Source organism: Capricornis sumatraensis, chromosome X, assembly GCF_032405125.1.
Source record: "Capricornis sumatraensis isolate serow.1 chromosome X, serow.2, whole genome shotgun sequence".
Lineage (NCBI taxonomy): Eukaryota > Metazoa > Chordata > Mammalia > Artiodactyla > Bovidae > Capricornis > Capricornis sumatraensis.
The window spans coordinates 131985101-132009457 of NC_091092.1; the positions used below are offsets into that span (position 1 = coordinate 131985101).

The 24357-nt window shown below is 41.1% G+C and overlaps 1 protein-coding gene across 2 annotated transcripts in view; it reads right to left on the reverse strand.

Moving 5' to 3' along the window:
- BMX (BMX non-receptor tyrosine kinase) overlaps nt 1–24015 on the reverse strand; it is a 37440-nt gene extending 13425 nt beyond the window's left edge. Inside the window, exons 1-12 of one of the 2 annotated variants that reach the window (XM_068962586.1) lie at nt 23878–24015; nt 22800–22904; nt 20875–20956; nt 16141–16260; nt 13886–13950; nt 9887–10062; nt 9295–9303; nt 8326–8397; nt 7576–7629; nt 5203–5257; nt 3650–3729; nt 719–846 (exon numbers count right to left, since the gene is read on the reverse strand). In XM_068962586.1, the coding sequence (XP_068818687.1) occupies nt 719–846; nt 3650–3729; nt 5203–5257; nt 7576–7629; nt 8326–8397; nt 9295–9303; nt 9887–10062; nt 13886–13950; nt 16141–16260; nt 20875–20956; nt 22800–22904; nt 23878–24015 (1084 nt within the window). The remainder of the gene's footprint in view (nt 1–718; nt 847–3649; nt 3730–5202; nt 5258–7575; nt 7630–8325; nt 8398–9294; nt 9304–9886; nt 10063–13885; nt 13951–16140; nt 16261–20874; nt 20957–22799; nt 22905–23877) is intronic. The other variant, XM_068962585.1, reaches the window with a different exon arrangement.
- Nucleotides 24016–24357: the final 342 nt, after the last annotated feature.

Consider the following 24357-nt stretch of genomic DNA (forward strand, 5'->3'; position numbering starts at 1 on the left):
TGTGTATATATACACACACATACACACAAAACCCCACACAGCATGCATAGGGCGTGTGAGCATTTTTTCCCTACTTTTATGGTTCCTTATATGATTGAGAGTATTGGGGGAGGGGGAGGGATAAATTAGGAGTTTGAATTTAGCAGATACACACTGCTGCTGCTGCTGCTGCTGCTGCTGCTGCTAAGTCGCTTCAGTTGTGTCCAACTCTGTGCGACCCCATAGACAGCAGCCCATTAGGCTCTGCCATCCCTGGGATTCTCCAGGCAAGAACACTGGAGTGGGTTGCCATTTCCTTCTCCAATGCATGAAAGAGATAAGTGAAAGTGAAGTCACTCAGTCATGTCTGCCTCTTAGCGACCCCATCGACTGCAGCCCACCAGGCTCCTCCATGCATGGGATTTTCCAGGCAAGAGTATTGGAGTTGGGTGCCATTGCCTTCTCCGAGATACACACTACTGCATGTAAAACAAACAAGGTCCTACTGGATAGCACAGAGAACTATATTCAGTATCTTATAATAACCTAAACTGGGAAGAATCTGAAAAAGAATATATATATATATATATATATATATATATAACTGAATCACTTTGCTGTACACCTGAAACACTATAAATCAACTATTCTTCAATTTTAAAAAAGAGAATTTGGAGGGTCAGTAATATCCAAGAAAACTTATATTCATTAACATAAGAGAAAAACTGAACCAAGTTACCTGCCGAATTGTGTTGATGATAGTGAATAAGCTTTGGAATGGAGTCAAAACAGTAGTTTTCTGCCAGGTACAATTTGTTCTCAGCATTTGTATGCACATGGTAATGTTTGACAGTTCCTTTTTTATCACTGGTAAGGAAGAAAGAATGTTAGAATGTTTTAAATCAACAACTGAAGCTTGATTAAATAATGATTAAATCATTGTCTTTAAATCTTTGTCTTTGCAAATTTTGGAGAGGGAAGTCAGAGACGGTTTCTGTCTCGACATCTGATGTTTTTTCTGGAGGTGTACATGACAAGCCATAATTATGTAAGAGAGCTCCTCTCTAAACTCAGCGGATCCTTTGTGCTCATACAAAATTCACCTGTCATAAAATTCCCCCTTTCTGTAAGATTCTTCCCTTAGTAAGTATGAAGCAGCCATCTTCCTTTGATGATTGAGAATCCTGCAGTTTTTAGGATCATTATTCTGAAATATCAATTCTCTTTTAGGATAATAATGGAGATTAAAATGTGGGAAGAAATGGTCATTAGGCTGTGGGTGGAGGCTCTTTTGGGAGTGGAGTGTACAGGATGGAGTGGGTGGGAACAGCCTTTAATTCCTCTTGTGAACTTGTACCTTTTCCACATAAAACATTCTTTTTCTTTCGCTCTACTTGTAGAAAATAGTGGTGAATTGATGCATGTTGATTTAGGCTAACCAGCAATGATGTCCCTGTCTTAGATTTTAGAGTATGGCATGGCAGTCCAGGCTTCCCTGGTGGCTCAGACAGTAAAGAATCCACCTGCAGTGCAGGAGATGCAGGACACAAGGGTTCAATCCCTGGGCTGGGAATATCCCCTGGAGAAAGGGAGGGCTACCACTCCAGTATTCGGGAGAATCCCATGAACAAAGGAGTCTGGCAGGCTACAGTCCATGGCATTGCAAACAGTCGGACATGACTGAGTGACTAAGCGTGTGCGTGCGCACACACACACACACACACACACACAGCAGTCTAGGACTGGGTTTTGAGTAGAGTTCTGTTGCTGGCTAGTTACCTCATCCAGTTATTACAAAGTTCAGATGAGATTATGACCATATCAGTTTGCACTATACTTGGCACATAAGAAACTATTAATATATTCTTATTGCTATAATACCACCCTTACTAAAATTGTAATTATAAAAAGAGAAAGGATGCTTTCTTGTTGCAAATGGCTCATTGGCTCTTGGTCTTAGAATCAAATTCAGCCCACTGATGGTGTTTCATAAAAGAAACCTTCTGTAGTCATTCACTGGGATTCTTTTCATTTGATTCCTCATCTGTTTGCTGATTTTTTTCTCCCTGGCCACCTTCAAAAATGAATCTGGTGTCAAGAAACTTAACTAAGAGGACTTTTGACATCAGATTTGGCTGAAACTGGAGGGCCTCAGGGCCACAGAGATTTTGATATTCAGTGATCCAAGCCTTCTCGCCTTCTTACTGGGCTGGCTTTAGTCACCACCCACATTTGCAACCTTGTGCATGAGGTACACCGGGAATGTGGCTTCTAGCATTGAAAGATGCCATGCGGATGTTTATGGTGCATGCTGTTATCTCAAATCGGAAGTAGGCACTCTGTGAAAACATTCCTGAAGTAAAATAACTTTTGCATTAATTATTTCTAAAATACATATATGCAACATGAGACAAGGCATATCGAGAAACCACCAAGGCCCTTCATTCATTCAAGGTCATTCAGTCCAACTGTTAAGAAAGGGTCGCGTACATAGCCATTTTTTTCTCAAATGGTCCTAATCAAGATCTGACCAGATTTCAGCAAAGACACAGGGATATGGTTGAGAGAACATGAACATGCACTCAGCTGTTGAAGGTCTGGCTTCAAGTAGGTCATTTATTAGTGTTGAGGGTGGGTCTTTGTAAGCTCTGTTTAAACCACAATCCTCTCATGTAAAATGGTGCAAGTAAAAACAGCTTTCCTGTTTGCTTCACAGGATGTTTAGAAGGAACAAAAAGGCTAACAACCAATGGGAAAGTGGCTTATAAAACTCTGGAGGGGGATCCTGATGTTGTTGATGACAGCTTACTTGAGATGACTGTGGGGGCCTTATATACACCTAAGTGTTGGGATGGAAGTAGTGAGGCAGCTCATATTACTTTTTCCAAACAACAGCCCACCAAGCTCCTCCATCCATGGGATTCTCCAGGCAAGAATACTGGAATGGGTTGCCATTTCCTTCTCCAACAACAATAATAGTAAACACTTATTACTATGTGCCAGGCACTGTTCTGCCCCAATATGTCAATTAACCCATTTCATCCATAGAACATAATAATTGTTATTATGTCAAATGAGGAAATTGAGGCACAGAAATTAAGTAACTTGCTTAATGTCATAATGTTTTGGAATGGCAGAGTCAGGATTTGGACTCAGAGGTGCAGCTTCACACCGGAACTCTTGACCCAACCAATAGGAGAGCATCCTAGAAAGAAGCCATCGGCGAAAACACTGCTACACTGAATCAACCTCCTGCTCCCACTAGAAAGACTTACTAAAAACCAGACGTTGGGGTAGGTTTCTCAGTTCAGCTGGTGGCTAGAACCAAGAGTGGAGAGGCACCATTGCTATTTTTCTCTCTTTCTAGGCTCAGGATGAATCAAGGGGGAATAATGCAGGATTCCTTTAACAAGCGTTTCCTGAGGCAGTCCATATACTGGGCAATACTCTGCTGCCTGCAATGGGTAGGAGTGAATCACCTAGAAAACAGCCTCTTGAAAGTAGTGGGGGTAGGGGAAGGCAACTACAAATGGTCACATTCAACAGAAATACTTTGATTCCAAATTCCAGAGTTGAAAGATGGGGTCTTATCGCAAAATGTGACTGAATGACCAGGATATTCAAAGAACATACACAAGAAGATAGAAAAAGAAATCCACATCGTACTTACTTCATAGCCTTACTAAACAAGGACACTGTGTACATTCCCGCCTGGCTGGAGTTTCTAACCATAAATGCTCCTTCTTTCCCCTAAATAGAAAGGCAGATATGGAAGGGACAGAAAACATTTTCATTATTCTTGAAAATGACTTGTGCTGGTAGGTGGTAGGAAAATAGATCTTTTAAATGTCATTGACAGCACAGATTGCCCACTAGTTGGCACGGAAAGAACTCCCAGTTTAGCGTCCCTCTTTCCCTCATTCATTGTCTTTATAGGTTTACCCTATGTGCCTCAACTCTTCCTCTCCAGTTAATTTTTAACCTGTGATAGTTTTCCCTGTTTGGTGTTTGTGCAAGCCTAACATTTTAATCTTTCAGAAATAAAATTTAAAGCCAGCTATCCAGATGGTAAAGAATCTGCTTGCAATGCAGGAGACCTGAGTTCGATCCCTGGGTTGGAAAGATCCCCTGGAGAAGGAAATGGCAACCCATTCCAGTATTCTTGTCTTGAATTCCATGGATAGACCATGGGGTCGCGAAGAGTCAGACATGACTGAGTGACTAACACTTCTATCACCGTATCTTGCCCCTGGAACATTTTAGAAAACCAAAGATGCAGAACAAATCATTTGTTAAATTTATGCTCAACCTGCCTTGCTTAATGTGCTGATTCTAAGCAAGTTTAGATTGAGACAAAGTGGATTGAAAAACTGTGAATGTGAAAAACTACTGAGTTAGATAATGGTCACCACCTTCTCGTTATTACCCCTCAAAGAAATAATTGGTGTGCTGTATTAGGCTGAACTATAGCAAAGTGTCATTTTTGTAGATCAAAAGAGTTTGCCATTGGTAAGTCCATTACCAACTAGTAACAAAATCCGATAGATTTACTCCCCGTTATATCTGCTGTACTCTGGTTTAGGTGCTAATGGTTTTTGTGACAGAATTGAAGTGTGAGGTACAGATGGCCCCCAGTAAGTCTTCTCTTTGTATATTCCTGCTCTGGGCAGTCCCCTCCCACATTGACTCTGGGCTGGGCCATGTGATTTGCTTTGGCCAGTGGGACGTTAGCAAACATGACAAAAGCTGAAACTCCATAATCACTTGCCCTGAACTGTGAGGCTTGGCCTCGTCAACCACTGCCTTGAGATCACCATGCTGTGAGGAAGCCCAAGTTAGCCACATGGAGATGGAACATGGCACCCACCCTGGTTGACTACCCCAGCTATCCCCACTGTCAGTCAGTCCACCAGCTAAAGGCAGCCACATGAGTGAACCTAAGCAAAACCTGCAGAAAAACTGCTGGCCCAGCTGCCTCACAGAATGGTGAGGAATCATACATCTTGTTTCCAGCCACTAAATGTTTGAATGGTTTATTATAGAGCAAAGGGAATAGAGGGAGGCTAGATGTGAAGGGCCTGGTAACCCATAAGCCGAACAATTAGCACTTTGGTTTCTGGACTGTATAATTACCAATAGGGTTTCTGTGAGCAGTGCGTTACCCTCTGAGCCCAACAACAGAAAGACGTTCTTAGAGGCTATTTTAAAGATGAAACTACTCACCTTTTGTCTCAGTAACTGCTCAGATTGTGACCTGGAGATGTTACCTGCAAACCAGCTGCAATAGAAAAGAATTCCGTTTTGAGAATGAGTAGTTTTTAATTGCATAACTTGTCACTTAATGTTCTCATCTGTAAAATGAGGCATTGGCTTAGATCAGGGGTTTCCAAACTTGGCTGCGGAAGAGAATCACTTGAAGAGCTATTTTAAAAACTCAGATTCCTGAGTCTCCACCACCCAGTTGTGATTCTGGGGGTGGGGCCTACGTATCTTTCCTGATTGTTTCCCCAAGGCACACCTCTCACCCTGCTTTGGAATCTAGAAATGATGGAGACAGAGACTGTCTGTATGGTCACAGCTGGGCTTTCTGAATCAAAGGAAGCCTTCCATTTCATCTAAATACTAAAATCCATGATGAGAGGTTCACTCCCATTGGTTTAAATCTTTGTCAGTTGTTAAAGTACAATTATCTTTGGATAATTTTTGTGCTAGTCTTTCCCAGTCATTTTTATCTTAGTTTGAATTATTCCAACAGGTGCCTTCTGGAGGGTAAATGTAGGGGAAGTAGAGGCGGTGAGATGTACTTTGAGAAAGCTCTCACTACACTTGTAGCCAATGAAACAATAACAGAACTCATACAAAAACAAAGCTAGTAATGCGTGTTCTCCTAGTGTCCAGCTGACTTAGTCACTGTCAGGTAGCAAGTGTCTGAGAGATGCAGTGTGCCTTATTATTCCCACTTTTCCTTAATGCCAACCTCTTAAGTCCCTGGTGGCTCAGATGCTAAAGAATCTGCCTGAAATGCGGGAGACTTGGGTTCAGTCCCCAGGTCAAGACGATGCCCTGGAGAAGGGAATGGCAACCCACTCCAGTATTCTTGCCTGGGAAATTCCATGGACAGAGGAGCCTGGCGGGCTATAGTCTGTGGGCTCACAAAGAGTCGGACAGGACTGAGCAACTACACTACAACTAAGTCCAAGAGATGATTATTTGTGCCTAATTGTTGTCCAATGATAGAATCTTAGATTTTGGAAAGGACCTTAACAGCCACTTAAGACCACTCTGTCTCTGTGAATTGAGGTGAGCACACATTCTTACTTGCCCAGAGGAGTCCACTTTATGTCTGTATGGTCCTGCGTCTTTGTCCTATGTCCAGGTGTAACATTGAACAGTACATTCTCCCTCTTCTTAAAGTATCCTAGTTTGGACGTTCAATGATAAGGTCACCCTTGAAATAGGTATCTCCCAACAATTGTGCTCAGTTGTGCTACTATGTGAAATTACTGCATCATAACTAACTTCAAAATTGGACTCAAAGCTAATAAGAGCCTTCAAAAGTCATCCTGATGAGGGCTTCCAGGAAAGAAATAATCAGCAGAAATGTCATAGGCTGTATCTATGAAGACAAAGCAAAATGAAGGATTGGGGGTCAGCTATGTAATAAATCCCAAGAATTTGTGCAGCCAATTTAGATCATCTAGATTGGGGGGAAGTATATTTTATGAGAATGAAAGAGGAGAGTGAAAAAGCTGGCTTAAAACTCAACATTCAAAACACTAAGAATATGGCATCTGGTTCCATCACTTCATGACAAATAGAAGGGGAAGAAGTGGAAGCAGTGACCGATTTTATTTTCTTGGGCTCCAAAATCACTGGTGACAGTAAATGCAGCCATTAAATTAAAAGATGCTTCCTGCTTGGGAGAAAAGCTACGACAAACCTAGACAGTGTATTAAAAGGCAGAGGTATCACTTTTCCTACAAAGGTCTGTCTAGTCAAAGTTGTGGTTTTTCCAGTGGTCATGTACAGATGTGAGAATCAAACCCTAAAGAAGGCTGAGCTCCAAAGAATTGATGCTTTAGAATTGTGGTGCTGGAGAGGACTCTTGAGAGTCCCTTGGACGGCTTGGAGATCAAAACCAGTTGATCCTAAAGGAAATTAACCCTGAATATTCATTGGAAGGACTGATGCTGAAGCTCCAGTACTTTGGCCACCTGATGTGAAGAGCCAACTCACTGGAAAAGACCCTGATGCTGGGAAAAATTTGAAGGCAAAAGCAAAAGGGGATGGCAGAGGATAAGATGGTTGGAAGGCATCACTGACTCAGTGGAGATGAGTTTGAGCAAACTCCAGGAGATAGTGAAGGACAGGGAAGCCTGGCATGCTGCAGTCCATGGGGTCGCAAAGAGTAGGACACGACTTAGCAACTGAACAACATTTTCATTAGTAACAGCCCAGCTTATTGTCACCCATCCTCCAGTTTCATGGCCCAGAACCTCACAGGAGTTTCTCCATGTAAATACAGCCTTTTCAGAAGAATAGATAGAAATATCTATGTCTAGCTTTAAAGGAACACAGAGGACTTTCAAAACTCACTCATAATCATCAAGGTTTTCCTCTTCTTCAGATGAAGTTGACTCAGGGGAGCCCCTTAAGAAGAGAGGAAACGTGGTTAATACATACACACACACACGCACACACACACACGCGCACACACACACACATACACAACCAAGCAATACTCCAAGTGCCTCACAGTGCCATGTCAAATCCCACCCTGCTTTTATCCACATAAATAAAATCTGCACTGTTAGATTTCCCTTTTTTGCACTTGGGAAGGGGTCAGCAAAGTGAAGAGAAGGTTGCTCACAAGTTGAGCTCATGCCCAGTTTCATGAGACACTGGCTCCTTGATACAGGAGGATCCCAGGAATGTAGATTTCTTTGACTCGGTCAGAAGAGCAGACTTGTGAAATAGATGAAATGCTTCAGGGACAGCTGTGATATGAAGTTAGAGGAAGTCTTGTGAGTGTATAGAGGTATTCTCAAAGAAGAGTTCCTTAACACCACCTTGTTTTCCCTCCGGCTCACATGCCTGAGCCAAGTAGGTTTGTGTTCATGCTGACACCTGTGTATATCATGTATGATGGGTAGGAAATATCAGTGTGACCTCAGAAGTTATCCATTCAGACCACTGTCAGGGTTCAAAGAAGCAAACTCCGTGTATTTGTTTGTTTTATAGTCACCTTAAAATTAAAGGCTAGTTGCAAAATTTTTACACCTGTGATTAGTTTTCCTGCAGATGAAAGAAATCCTGGCTGCAACAGAATATCTGAAGTTGATTTACCATGACATCTTTGAGGTGTTGTGATTTACAACATTTCTTTCCCTTTGATTACTGCATGCCAAATCTTCACTGCTACAAAAAAGAGAGATAAAGTTTATAAATTTATATTTATTTACAAATGTTAAATGGCAAAAGTAATTGTTTGGATATGCTTTAGCTTTATTTAATATTGTGACCCATATATGTCACTTGGTTTGGAAATTGAAGCTAATGAGTCATTTTCACATTTTCATCCTTGCAGTGACCCCACTAAAAAGTAGTCATTTGATAGGATGCCTAAACAAAAGAGAGTTTTTAATAATGGCTCATAATAACCCCAAACAGTAGAAAACTTGGATTAATAAATCATCCTGACTGGGTTTGCTCTGATTTTCTTGTATGTGTGCAGGCATTCTGTCATTAATATATTTTAATATAAGTTATTTTCCTCTTTGGCATTATGCTTGCAATGGAAAGTCCTGAAAATACTGAACCTTTAACTCCATGTGTACACACACAGATCTGCAGGGTTCTCTTCATCCTCTCCACCCATCATTTTATCTCTTTTACTTGGTGTGTGAAACAGCCCATGAGGAAGTGCCAACTTCTCCAAGTCCAAAGGCTGTTTTAGTTGGAAGGTAGGACCTATTTCCTGTTTGCCTTCACAACCCAGGCTCTTTTTCAAAACCACACTTCAGAGTGACAAGCTTCCTTAGCAAGGCAGTGCTCCTCTGGCTGCAGTTCAAGGAAAGCCTGGAAAGCCCCAGCTTCCCAAAGAGCCTTGCTCACTAGCAAAGCGTTTTCCCTTCAGCTCTTCATAAGAAAGCTCTTCTTTAAAAATACCAAGCAATTTAGCCTTTTTGTGGTTTTTAAGAACATGTGGAGAGTGTCCATCAGTTGTGCATCACTTAGGTTTGTCCACATGATGGAATGCAATACAGACATTCACGATAATCAGGTGGCTTACGCAACAGTGGGAAGGTAATGAACACTGCTGAACTCTACACTGCAACATGACGAAGGTGGTAAATTTTGTGCTGTTTTACCACAGCTGAAACATTAAAAAATTAAAAATGTAGTATATCCTCATGTCTTAAAATAGGAAAAATGTCCCAGATGTGAAGTGAAAAGTGCAAGTGGCAAAGAAGACTATAGGTGAAGGTGTACACCCTGAGAAGGCAGCCACAGCCTCGTTTGAACACTTGTCATTGGCCAGTGATGCCAAAGCACGTTGCAAAAACCTACCCACTCTAAGCTGTCTCAGATAAAGGATATATTTTAAAGATTTGGTGTTCTGGAATGTGCGGTTGTTTGGAGGAAGAAGGAAAGAAAGGAAAGGGAATAAAGTGCTCAAGTATTGCACGCATCATTAGATTCAGTCATCTAAATGGCAAGTCTGTGGTGCTGAGTCCCAGTGGGGCCACCACTACTCTAGGCTTCTGGCTCAGGCACTGAGGATTTTCCGAGAGGGCAGCCCTGTCTCAGCCATGGCCTGTGCAGGCCGTGCTGAGGCTCAGCTCCGAGGCAATGGGGTAATGTCTGCTTGACGTGCTGTGCAGCTGGACTGAAAGCTGGGACTTACCTTTTCAGTTTTCTTACTTGCCACCAGTCAGGGAAGTCTTCTTTTGGAATATACTTCATGTTGATGTTTGACTGGGAGCCATAGTTTTTCTTGGAATCACTGTCATACTGGGCTAGAGTGGTACGTGAAGATGGTTCATCTACTTTGAGAATAGGAACTGCTCTAGGAATCTTCAGCTTTGGAGAACAAGAGATTCAAGTACATCACAGTGAGGCCCAGATTCATGAGCTGGGAACTGACAATCAAAGTATATCAGCTCTTAAAAAAAATAGGAAAGAAAGGGGTAGTAACTAGTAGTCACAAGACATGGAGCAGCTGGAACTCTCAAACTTTCTTGGTTGGAGTATGAAGTGCATGACCACACTGGAAAGTTGTTTGCACATATCCTAGGACCCATATACGCCCAATAGTGAAACCAAAAGACATATAAAAGAATGTTCCATAGCAGAATTATTTCAATTAGGTAAAAACTGGAAATGACCTTATTGTGGCTGTAGTTGGCTAAATCATGCCCTTTCCCCAAAGATGTTTATGTCCCAGTCCCTGCAACCTGTGAGTATGTCACCTTACATAGTAAAAGATACTTTGCAGATATGACTAAGTTAAGGATCTTGAAATGAGGTGATTATCCTGTATTACTGGGATGAGCCAGATATAATCACAAGGGCACAAGTGAGATGCACGAAGGTCAGAGATTAGGGGGCAGGTATAAAGATGGAAACAAAGATCAGAGAGGAAAGCAGATGCTACCAATCTGGCCCTAAAGATGGAAAAGGGGGCCAGGAGCCAGGGAATGTAGGCAGCCCCCAGAAACTAGGAAAAATAAGTAAATAGATTTTCCATCAAGCCTCCTATAGGAGTACAGCTTTGTAGACCTGATTCTAGACTTCTGACTTTAAAACTATGAGAGAAGAACTTTGTGTTGCTTTAAGCAACTGAATTTGTGGTAATTTGTTACAGCAGCAATAAGAAACTCACACAGCATTATATTCACACAATGGAATTCTGTACAGCAATTGAGGATAAACTGCAACCACATACTAAACTATGAGTGAATCTCATGAGAAAATAGGCAGTAAACAACTATATACTTTATAATTCCATCTATATAAAGATCAGAGCTAGGCAAATAATCTATGATATTATATGTCAGCCTAGTGATTGCTTTTGGTGGGATGTAGTGACCCAAAGGGAAGATAAGGGTGGTCCTGGGGTTCTGAGATGTTCTGTTTCTTAATCTAAGTGTGGGTTATATGATATGTTTGGTTTGTGAAAATTCATGAAGTTGTCCACTTAGGACTTGTATGTTTGTCTAAGTCCATGTTATACTTCATTAAAAATTCATATAGATATATAATCTGAATTTAATTTTTTCACATATTTAACTTTTTTCCCGGGATTGACATCCTAGTCATTTTAGCTATGCTATTTATGAGCTGTGAGGTGCTTCTTTCCAAAGATAAATGCAGTAGAAATTTCCCTAAACAGAAATCTAAACAGAATGACTAGAGAGCAGATTTTAATTTTCCTCATCTCAGTCCTCTACTGAATGATCACGTGAAAACAAGCAGAGGAAAACATGCTTTTCACAGTATCTTCTATGATCCCTGATCACTTAGGGCAGCTTATAATCAAAACAGACTTGGTCACTGATTTGCCCAACTGATCATTTTTAACACATTTCACAAAGAATTCCTCACCAGAGACTAGATGCCTCGTTTGGGCTCTTAAATTTTCCTCTGCTCTTAGATTTGTTTAAAATAAACTTTACTGGAGCACAGTTTATATACCACATGCCACCCTTTGTGGTATTCACCCTTTGTAAGTATAGGATTCAGTGACTTTTAGTAAATTTATCAAGTTGAGCAATCATCACCACCATCCAGTTTTACCATTTTCCATTACCCCTATAAGATCTCTTGGGCCAATTTCTTAGTCAATCCCCATTCCCATACTGACCCTAGGTAACCACCAATTGACCTTTGCTTATTTTGGACATTGCTTTTAGGTGTTTTACAGAGCCATTATTTTCAAGCTTCAGAACTGAAGCATGTATCCAAACCAAAAAACAATGTCACTGATAACAACATAAAATTCCCAAACCTTAATAATTCTATCAGTTTCCTGGGACTGCCATAACAAATTTTACACATTTAGTGGTTTAAAACAACAGAAATTTATCCTCTTATAGTCCTGGAGACCAAAAGTCCAAAGGCAAGTTTTCATTGAAAGGCTGCGAGGGAGGATCTTTGCTTGCCTCTTCCAGCTTCTGTTGAGTCTAACCATTCTTGGCTTGTGGCATCATAAGTCCAATCTCTGCTTAGGTCTTTAAGTGGCTACCTTCTCTGTGTATCTCTCTGTGTTCCCTCCTCTTCTTACAAGGACATCAATAATTGAATTTATGATCTATCCTAATCCAGGATCTCATCTTGGTCCTTAACTAATTATATCTCAAAGACCCTCCTTCCAAATAAGGTCACATTCTGAGCTTTTGGGTGGACATGAATTTAGGGAGACAAAATTCAACCTGTGACAATAATGGATTTAGTTTTGTCTTTCATGTTGGTTTACAAAAATTATATGTTGTTTTGTTTTGGCTGTGCTACACAGTATGGAGTTCCCTGACCAGGGATGTAACCCATTCCCCCTGGAATAGAAATGTAGAGTTCTAACAACTGGACCACTAGGAATGTCTCTAAAAATTATATGGTTTTTACTTATAGAGAAGTAAGTATGCATGAATATGTGTAGGTGAAAATAAGTACCAAAGCCACCACAGAGCTGATGGGTGGATGGAGATGCTCTTTTCATTTCAGGTGAGCTTCCAGAAAACTACTGGGAGCCCATGTTATATGTCTCGTGGCATTTGAGGAGGCTGACACCTACCTGGGAAGCCTAAAAGCAGGAAGTTATGGCTTTGAACCCAAGAAAGCAGGGCAGAAGGATAGCCTGTACTGTGAACTTGAGCCACATACAATTTTACTAAGCAGAGAGATCAAGGCTCTGTTTGTTTTCCTGTAGGCCAACTCCACCTTTGAGAGAGGGTTAGCAGGAAGCCATCTTGAAAGGAACTCTGCTCAAAATGAGTGAATGGACCCAGCAAAAAGTTGGAGGGGTAGAAACCAAAGAGCTAAGGTCAAGATATTTGCTCTGTCATAAAACTACAGCCCAGGGGGAGACCCATGAAAGTCTCCCATATGATGAAGAGTCAGTGTTAGAAAACTATCTCACCCAGAAGCCACCACTACCAAATCATGATGGGGCCAGCCACATATGACTCTCTTTTTCACCAGACCTTCTCTTCCTGATCCTTGATCCTGAAAGGGTTAGAAATCTTAGCCTCTCCATGACCTCTTCCCCAAAGCAGGCTGCCCTCTGATGCAGACTTGAGCTAAGGGAAGGGGGTAAGTTTTAACTTGAAATGGTGTTTGGAGTCATATGATTATAGTATTGGATGGATCACTTTAGAGGCTATTCTCATGACTACTAGTAATTGGGAAAATTTATTTCATCTGAGGCAACTGGAAAACTATGAAATCTCCAGATTCCATCCAGGAACAGAGAAGAAAGCACACTGAGTGGCTTTGAAAAGATAATGGAGGAAAAGAATTATATTCTGCTGTGGTGTCCCATTCCTTTCCCAGGGCACTTACATGAGGCAGATTTAGCCACGCTGATGGTAGAGGAGGAATGCCAGCCAATAATAGCTGCCTGTTATATGTCATACCATCTTAAGGACTTCTCCATCATACACCATTTTTTTTTGCATTTACAGGTTAGAAATAGGCTTGGTTCTCAAATGCAGAAATATAACATGATAAAATGGTTCTATGTTTGAATTTTTTATTTGCTACTGCCATGACTGTTGGTGATAGCTCACGTCTTCTCTCTCTTGCTGGGCATTCTGAATGAAGCCCATGTTTTCTAGTCTTGAATTTGGCAACTCTCGGTTTATTTAATATATCCTGACTGTGAAAAAAAATTGAAATGTTGACTTACCACTCTGTCTGGGAAGATGGGAACCCTTTGTTTTTCTTCTTTGGGTACAGTGTGCAGATCAGCATCTGAAGAGTAAAACCAAGTAATATCAGAAGAAAATTTAAATAAAACAAAATAAAACACCCAATGTTATGAATCAAAAGAGTGAACTAGTTAGTGTGAGCAATATTCCAGATTACATGGACTTAGACACAACATCTGGAGTGATAATGTTGCTCTCCTGTATGATATCCAACTCGAATACCACTTCACCATTGATTATCAGTATCTTCCCGAGCAGATAAGAAATTCAAGTTGTTCTAAATTCTATAAGCTGTTAATTTATACCACATTGCCACCTGGTATTTGAATAATAGATATCTAATGTCATTGGGTAGTGTCAGTGACCCTAGGATTCAGAATCTGGGTCTGATTCTTCTTTGATTGGCTCACACACAATGCATATAAATAGCTGATTTACAAGTGAACAGATCTATGCTAAACTTTTTCCTCTCCCTGTGCTTAGTATAATTGTTGGTTTTTCTTTCTACTCACATGTGTAGATAAATATCCAGGCTGTGAGTGTGAAGCCAGTCTATGCCTTTTAAGTGGGGTTGCCGTATGGTTTATTGACCCAGCTGGGACATTTCTGACAGTGATATGTAGGCTTTTATAATTATGCCAGGTCCCCAGCTGAAGAATGAGACTGTCTCAGACAAACTGGGGTGTATGGTCAACTTACTTTAGGCCATGTACTTTGGAAAGATGCCCAACTGTTTCCTTCCTCGTAGATGTGCCTGTGGGCTGCCCTGTAGCTCACAGGAGGAGGTTGAGGGAGTAAATTACACTTAGGCAGATAGACAATATCACAACTGCCTGTGAGCCTAACGCCTCTACTAAATTCTGTAGTTTTCTTCAGAAGCTGGCAGAGAGCCTGTGGCACCCAGGACACATGGCAAGTGCCATGCAGACAGAGGCCAGGAAGATGATCCCAGGACAGTGCTCTCTCTGGCCTGTTTTCTTGCTCTTTCTCAGGAAGTTAGGGTGAGGTCAGAGCTGGAATCTGGCCTGCTGAGTAATAATGCCAACCACAGACAGAAACACTGGGGTTAATGATTACTGTTACAAGGAAACATTACTCTCTGGCCTTCACACTGGAGGGAAGATCCATGCACAGTACATTCTGTAAAGTTCAGTGAATCATTATCATTCATGAGTATAAAGGGCAATGTGATCTAATTAAGATCAGTAAATCTTCACTGTGTAGTTTCATTGAGATGGGAAACACAATGAATATTTAGTCACTGTATAAAATTACAAGTAGTAACATTAACATGATTCTCAGTGAATTTGAATAATATTTCATGTCCCTGTTTGTTCTACAGTTCTTGAAGTTGTTAGCATGTAGCTGATCTCATATAATTCTTTAAAGTAGTTATAATCCAAGCATATTTTGTCCAGGTTGGTAAAACTGTTACCAAAACAAGTTCTCCTTTTTATTTATCAACAACTTAATGTTGTTAAACAATGATAAGCTTCTAAAGTATATGATTGTTTCATGTAAGTATCCTGGTGATAGAACAGGACTCCACAGGGCACAAGCAGAAAACAGTATAATTCTTTCCCTCCATTAGGCCTTCAAAGCCACTCAGTGGGCTTCCTGTCCCTGGATAAAGTCTCAGACAGACAGATCTCCCTAGAAATAGAACTCTGGATAGAATCTGCACGTAAAGCAAACCCTACACTACCTTCTCTGTTGTTATGAGGAAATCAACAAACATATACAGAATGGCATTTTAAATTTATCTTTGAAAACTTGGCCATCCATCATTTTGGTATCTATGGCAATACTTATATTTTATCCTTTGACATATTTTTTATAAGAATGTTGGTGTTTTTAGTTTATGATGTTAGTTTATGAACCATGGTGGTGTATGTTCACCACATTCTCCTCTTTTGGCATTTATCTTAAACCAGGAAGAATTTTGGAAGGAAATAAACAGCTCCTTTCTTGATTTATGATTTCCCTTTAAAAACACTTCTCATGACATGAATGAATGGCAGATGTTCGTGTTGTTATTATTTTATGGAACATGACTCAGTTGACTCTGGATTATGTTTCATTTGTCAGATAGCATGTTCAAGGCTGGGTATACACGATGCCGACCAATCTGGCACATTTTGTTTTCCCGAACTGGCGAGCTGTTCTGGCATTTGCCAGTTTTGCCTAAAGGGCATTGTACCCAGGGTCCAGCCCAACAGAGGAGTCACGTTACATGCTTCCCAGAGAGTACATCCTGGGGCCGCTTTGCAACTCTGCTGGCAGCACAGGAACTTCCCGTCCACGAAGAACCCACTGTGGTACTTGATCAGCAGGTGGGGGTTGCCCCTTATCTCTGGGGAGCAGGCAGGAAGAAAACACAGCATGAGCAAATGTTGACCCAAGAGAAGAAGCACATCAGTTAGTGCTGTCATCATAAAACAATGAAACCTCATTTTGCCAGTAACCAGCCTAAGAGCAAATGGTTCCTAAAGAATGTAAGTCTTTCACTCAGAAGTTGAAAAGCCAAAGAGAAAAGTCTAACCGTGTTTATAGTGAGAACACACAATAACTTACATCAGTCTTAAAAAAAATACCTACTAGAAAATATATATACATATCAGCTTGGTGTTAGGATTTTAGAGTAGGACTAGATCTTAACAAGAAGAAAAGAAATTTCCAATAAACATATACTCCCCCTTCCACTTTTTATTTTGAAACATTTCAAGTGTACAGAAAAGTTGCTAGGACAGTGAAGGAAATGTCTCTATACGCTTCACACAGACTCACCTAATTTTAACTGTTTGTCACATTTGTTTCTTCTTAGTCTCTTTTTTTACATACATATTATTAAAGTTTTATCATTATTTTGCTTAACCATTTGAGAGTAAGTTGCAGATATCATGACCTAAATAATGTCACCCATTAATACTTTAGCATGTAACTTCTGTTAACAAGGACATTCCCTTATATAACCACAATACAATGATCAATTCAAGAAATTTAACATTGATACTATACTAGCACTTAATATACATTTTGTATTTAAAATTTTTCCCGTTTTTCCAATAATACCCTTTGTAATCATTCACTTTTTTTCTGATCAAGGATCCAATCTAGAATCATATATGGCATTTAGTTATCTAGGTTTTCTTGGTCTAGAACAGTTCCTTGTCCCTTCTTTGTCTTTTGTGACTTTTGACCTGTTTCCACAAAGGATTGGATGGGAATATAATACTAAGGAATATGGGATTACTTTTCTAGGAGTATGTGTGTATTTTAAAAAAATGTGGGAATAGGTCAATGTTAAATGCAAAGAAATGAAGTTCCAATATTGGAGTATAATACTGTGTCTGCAACAAATTCACCTCTCTCAAAATGCAGCAGAGAAACGTAAAAGGTCTTAGTAGAGAACAGTTCAAGAAGAGTCTCCAGGTAGGGAGGGCTGGTCTAGGTGTGACTTAACCTTCTTCCTTCTTGATTTTATATTCATCTTGAGGATTCCGTGTTTTGATACCAGGAGAACAATGCTCCTTCTTTACAACCCTGACTCCAGGAAGTGTCTGGGAATAATAATATCTACTTTGCTGGGTCATTGGGAGGAGATGAGCCAATGTATGTAAAGCATCCGGCATAATGTGTGGCTCAGAGGAGGTGCTCAGTGAACAGTGGGCTTTAATGATATCATTTCCTTAGTTTAATTCAACTCAACTTAGCTAAAAAATTTGGCATTAAAAAGCTTCACCAAATATTAATGGGAATTAAAGGGAAATTATTACAGAAGTCACAAAAAGCAAAAGAAGTTAGGATTACAAGACACTAGTACTTGACCTTAGTCCCTAATGGTCATTGCAATTCCTTGGGTACATTACATGCCTTTCTGCTCCGTAAGCTCCTGGTCTCTGTGTACCAGAGTTCCTATTACTTCCTATTACATGAATTTAGCTTCCTGGGTAACTAATTGTTTTCCAATCAAGTCCAGAAGTCCACGTTGCAATACTCCTATCATCTAATAATGACAGTAAGAGAAACTCATATATTAAAATGTGTATAGGACTTCACATTTACATATTTCCCCTCACTTGCACCACTTCATTTAACTACTCAGCAAACTTGAGGGGAGCTGCTATTGCTACCATGGCTCTCACAGAGTCAGGTAAGCTGAGGCACAGATGTCGCCTGATCAAGTTCACGGTCTAGCACATCTGAGACTCAGACCCAGGCTCGTTCCACTAGATTCCAATGCTCACGTGCCCACTTCCCTGCCAAACTCCCTTCGGTTTTAATTTTGGGGAAGAAAGGAACACTTTATTCACATCTGGTCAGCTGAAGTCAGAGCCATGGTAGCTGACACTCCTGAATCAGCCCAAACCCAATGTAGGTTACCATCTGGGAAATTTCCTGTCTCCAATGTCCACCTCGGTTTATAATGCCTGAGCCAAGTAATAAACACAAAAACGTTGGGACACAGATGGGGGGCTGTGGTGTCATTCTAGATCAGGGAAACTTCATAGGAGAAAGGATTTGAGTGAGGGAACCGTTTTGTTTTCCTGTGGCAGATTGGTTGGCCACCCCGACAGCTGATCTCACCTACCTTCTGTCTTGCTATCATCCATCACAGAGGCTGGAAAAGCCAGATGCTGTCTTCCAGCCTCCTTCTCACACAGAGATGGCCATGAGACACAGTTTTGGCCAATGAAACACAAGCAAGAGTTTGCAGAGAAAGGTTTCTGGGAAAGCTCAGAGCCTTTCTGGGAGCCCCTAAGGGTAGCAGAGCAGAACTCTAGAAGGAGCCAGTGTTCCTGCTCACTTCATTGAGCTGCTGCACTAGCCCTGGGCTTGTTTACTTCTGGATTTGGAAGAGGAACAAACATGTATTTGTTTGAGCAGCTGTGTGGTGTCTTTTTACCTGCGTCCCAAAGCATCACTAAGTGGTGCAAAGGGCTTACTGTGCACAGGGCAGCCCTAGTGATAGGGGCTCTCTCTCAGTTTAGAGGCTACCAGAGTCACTTCTGCTTCTCTCTCTGCTCTCCTTTTATGTTCCATTAGCCTTTACATGAGCTGCCCAGGCAGAGAAGGCGATGGCAACCCACTCTAGTACTCTTGCCTGGAAAATCCCATGGACAGAGGAGCCTGGTAGGCAGTCCATGGGGTCACGCAGAGTCAGATACGACTGAGCGACTTCACTTTCACTTTTTACTTTCATGCATTGGAGAAGAGTCGCACAGAATCGGACACGACTGAAGCGACTTAGCAGCAGCAGCAGAGCTGCCCAGGGCCCATCCAAACCTGCCTAGCATATATAGTTCCAGAAAGACCCACACAGGACCCTAGTGCATGACAGATAGCTCCACAGTGAGTGTCTACATAGCAAGTGCCCCTGGCAAATCACCGCAAAGAAGACTGGATAGGAAGCAGCATCTTAGAGTTCCTCCCGAAGGCCCCGAGGTGACACAGTGGCTTGTGTTTGAGTCTCAGACACTTTACTGTATCTATGAGTCATACGTTGTAGCTTGTGACTGCGCCAGGAAAAAAAAAAAAAAGAAAACTGACCTCCTATTTTACAGGTCAGGAAACTGAGACCCAGAGGTGTTAGATGGTTTTGTAGATGACACAGTAAAGCAGAACAGTCTGACTCTAAGAAGGATGCCCTTCTCACTTCAGCAAGCTGGTGGCAGGTAGAAGGTGACTTTTCTCCTCCCTGGTCCTCCTCTCCTACATAATAGGATGCTAAACCCTTTCACATGAAGGGAAAAGTAAGCCCTAGCAGTGAAAAAGCATGTATTTGCATCAAAATAGAGTAGGTGTAACCCACTCCAGTACTCTTGCCTGGAAAATCCCATGGACGGAGGAGCCTGGTAGGCTGCAGTCCATGGGGTCGCTAAGAGTCGGACACGACTGAGCGACTTCACTTTCACTTTTCGCTTTCATGCATTGGAGAAGGAAATGGCAACCCACTCCAGTGTTCTTGCCTGGAGAATCCCAGGGACGGCGGAGCCTGGTGGGCTGCCGTCTCTGGGGTCGCACAGAGTCGGACACGACGGAAGCGACTGAGCAGCAGCAGCAGCAGAGCAGGTGGATGTCTAAGTGTTGTAATTTGAGGTGTGGTGAAAAAGAACCTGAATCTAAAACTTAAACAAAATCATCCCCCTCTGGGAGCTTAATATCTTAAATTCTACCAGTAGAGTGCCTCGTTTGAGTTAAGTATTGTCCTTACACCTTTACCCCTCTTTAAAATAAAAATATCCTAGGGAGAAACATCACAGTGCCAAGTTACTATTAATTTTCTCTCTTCTGCCAAAGGATGTTACCAGGGCAGCCTAAGAATCACTAAATAAATGTTTCATCAAATTCCCAGTTTTGCCTGGCATTTATACTGTATTGTTTAAAAGTTGGATTTGGGTAATTGAGTTATATGTTCTTTGCAATTAGGTATTTGACGTTGGCCATGTCTTTTTAACTTCACTTATCCAGAAAACAGAGAATAATATTACTGCTTGCCATAGAGTTGTCAAGAGGATTACCTAAGAGAGTGTTTTACAGCTATTCGACATAGTAGCTGGCAAACAATAAATACTTTGTAAGTGTTAAGACATAAATTTCTATAAACATCCAAAGTACAGTAGCTACAGGAGCTGCCAGAGCCCCATGAGGACCTAGACTTTGCTCTGATAAAGGCAAGCACAGTGGGTGGAGAGCAGGTGGCCTGACTTCCTTCCAGCTGCTGGATGGCACAACGCACAACGGCCAGCTCTGTGCTACCAGGCAGGAAAGGGAATCGGATCCCCAGGCTTCCTCTAGGTAACAAAGAGAATGCAAAACGAGGATGAGTACATCACATTCTCTGAGGCTGGTAGGAAAATCAACAGATTCTATCTTGGCAGTAGGCCCTTTTATTGCCACGTCTTTTCTCCACCAAGTCTCAAAGAACTCAGTCAGCAACTCCCTTTTATGACTTTTAAAAAAGTACCTTTTTGTAATGCTTTCAGCCACTGACTTCGGCTCTCTTCATTTGATGCATACACATAGAGAAGCCCATCTTTATAGACAATCTGGAAAGGAAAATATTTGGTGTGTTTCAATGTAACTGTGTTATAGTTCACTCTGGTGCAACTACAAAATTTTTGTTATTCAAAAGAAACATTGAGTTTTATTACATGATATACATTAGCTCTGAATTAGAGTTTTTAAATTTAGTTATTTTTATCCTCTACCCCTCAATATATTTTATCCCAGATATGTTTACACTTCAGAAAACCACAGCAATGATGCATCTAGCAGCAAATATGGAGGTCTCAGCAGGAATCCCCGAGCCATGGAGAATTATAAGAGTATAAAGGCCTTAGGCATTACAGATGTCTTAGGAGTGTTCTGGTCCATCCACCAACCCAGTGCATGATTCTCTTTGTAGCCTACTACAAAGTGTTTATCTGCTCTATTCTGGAAAATATCTTCAGGGATGGGATGTCCTTTACTTTTGTTATGTCATCCTGGTCAGTTTCCTTTCATTCTGATCATTATATAGCTCATGCTTATGTTGGGTTAAAATGTGACTCCCTATGGTCATGTCCCACCTTGGGAGTCCCCAGGATAAGCATTTTTCTGTTTTTTAAGACATTCGGTGAGATGTGTGAACATTCTAATGTCTTGCCCCGATCCTTCTCTAGTTTATTCAGCTTTTGTGGGTAAACAGTACATTGCATTTATGCTCTTTTCTAGACAGTTTAACATTTTTATTCCCTTTCAACTCTACAAAAATATGAGATTATGCCCACTGCAAATGAGGAAACAAACTCAGAGGTTGAGAATATTTGTGGGGCATCAAAGCCAGTGTACTTTTGAGTATTCCATGCCATGGTGATATTCATTTCAGAGCTTCTGCCATGAGCACATACTCCCCCTGGTTTCTCCCAACTGAGTAATGTTCTTTTTTTTTTTAAGTTGGAAATATGGGTTGTTCACTGACTGGATTATTTTATTTTATTTCATTTTTGGCCATTGTTCCCTCATACTAGCACAGGGTAATCTGACCATTGGAAGGACAGTCTGTCTGTCTTTAGAGCAGATTGATAAATATTCCTAATATAATAAAAGGAGGGAAGCTGTTAGATCAAGCCATTTCCACCTGTACTGTAGGCACAGTCTTCACAGCAGGTCAGTGTTTGAAATACTTGAGGGTAAAACTCTAACTCCTTAGCAGCCATTCGTGATATGGCCCGGCCCACCTTTCCAGACCCACCTGTCACTCTTTCACTGGGCTGCTTAATTCTAAGCACCATCTGGATCTCTCTAAACATGCCATACTGTTCCGCCTACCAGTGCCTTGACATCTGCTATTTCTTTGGCTTTGCTGCCCTCCTGTTTTTGCTGGGCTAAACCCCATTGTTTTTCCCAACCCAAGTATCACCTCCAGCAGGAAGTCTCCCTGACCTCTTGGAGTGAGGAGTGCAGCTTCTGCTTTCTGGGACACCATGGGTACGCTGCCTAAGGCTCTGTAAATGCTTTGGGGACAGGGATGGCATTTTATTCCTGACAGTGTGCCTAGTACCTTGCAGTGTAATGGAAATGCTCTGCAATTTTGGATAAAAGAGATCATCAGACCCCAAGGCAAGTCAGACCACTGAGGCTTACACACTCATCTATCTTTCTCTCCCTCTAGGGAAGGGAGTTTGGTGGATTGAATTTTAGTAAACTGCCCAACTCCCATCTGGAGATGTTACAAATTCAGAGAGAGAGGTTGAGAATGCTGTCTATGGTTACATAAATATAAGCACACGCCATCATCTTAATGAACCATTTTGCAGTGTCTTTATTTATCCCCTCAATACTGAGTTCATAGTAGAAAATACTAAAAGAACAGCCATCCATCCAATGGAATGTTACCTTTCCCCTTACCTGAAATGGGTACTGTCTCTCCACAGGGGTCTGCTCCTCAAGATTGACTTTCTCCACACATCTGATTTTCTTAATCTCAATCGATCCTTTTCTGCTGCCTCTTTTCTGAATTAAAAGGAAAATATAAGATGCCTCATGTGGTATACAGTGGTGCACAAAGAAATGCATGAAGTTAAGGTTATGCTTAGGAGGGAGAGATTGTGAGGTGACATGAGCATGTGAAAATCATTCCAATTATTCTGTAATAGTAAAAATTCAATGACAACATAATATATTTTTCGAGTGTGGACATAAACTTAATTAAATTCCCCCAAAGCAAATCTTCAAGCAGCACTTGATTATTTGATAATCTTGAAACACATTTCAAATCACCTACCGTATGGTTAATCTACTCAGTAACAACAAGGTTTAACTCCACAATGCATTTTCATTCATTATTTCTACCATGATAGATTTCTCAGCTGCGTATAAATACTCTTATTTCCACCCAGGAGACGCCAATAGCAAACTGTCTTCCACCTTCAGTGACGGCAACCAACCAAAAATGGTCCTAGCCATTGCTGAGTGTCCTTTAGGGATCACCCTCAGTTGAGAATCAGTCTTCTAAAGTTTTCCTTAGTAAAGTTAACCAATGTTTGAAAAATCCTTTATTTTGAATTATGGGTTTCACTGGTGGCTCAGATGGTAAAGAATCTGCCTGCAATGCAGGAGACCTGGGTTCGATCCCTGGGTGGGAAAGATCCCCTGGTTGCTCAGTCACTAAGTCATGTCCGACTCTGCAACCCCATGGACTCCAGCACACCAGGCTACACACTCCAGTATTCTTGCCTGGAAAATTCCATGGACAGAGGAGCCTGGCGGGCTACAGTCCATGGGGTCACAAAGAGTCAGACACGACTGAGTGACTAACACTGGTATCTTCAGTTAATTATAACTTGGTTAAGAAAAGACAATGGGATAAGAGAGTACAAGTTGGTTTTTACTGTGTAAGCTGAGAAATCTGTTTCCTTATATTAAGCACATTGTGGAGACTTAAAAATAAGTAGTATAAAAACAAAGGAATAAATAAGAGTCTTACCATTTTGTCATATTCATAGTAGGAGAGGTTTGTTTTGGTTAAAACAAAAAGCCGCTCTTTGTAATTATTGGGTGACATTTTCTTCTTTTGCTGTGACCTTTTGAGAAGAAGTTCTTCTAGAATGGATTTTGTGTCCATATTGTCGTCCTAAATAAAAGAAAGTGATTAAAATGAGTGTTAGCAACATCTGGCTAGGTTCTCTTTTAGCTTTCATGATTTTTATTCAACTATTTCTCGTTAAGGGATAGTATTGTTGTTCAGTCACTAAGTCATGTCCGACTCTTTGCGACCCCAAGGACTCCAGCACACCAGGCTTCCCTGTCCTTTCATTATCTTCCAGAGTTTGCTTAGATTCATGTCCTCTGAGTCGGTGATGCTATCCAACCATGTCAACCTCTGCTGCCCTCTTAGTTTTAAAAAATTAGATTTATAACTACAGAGGAAAATGGAATGAAGCACACTCTTAAATGCACACATACC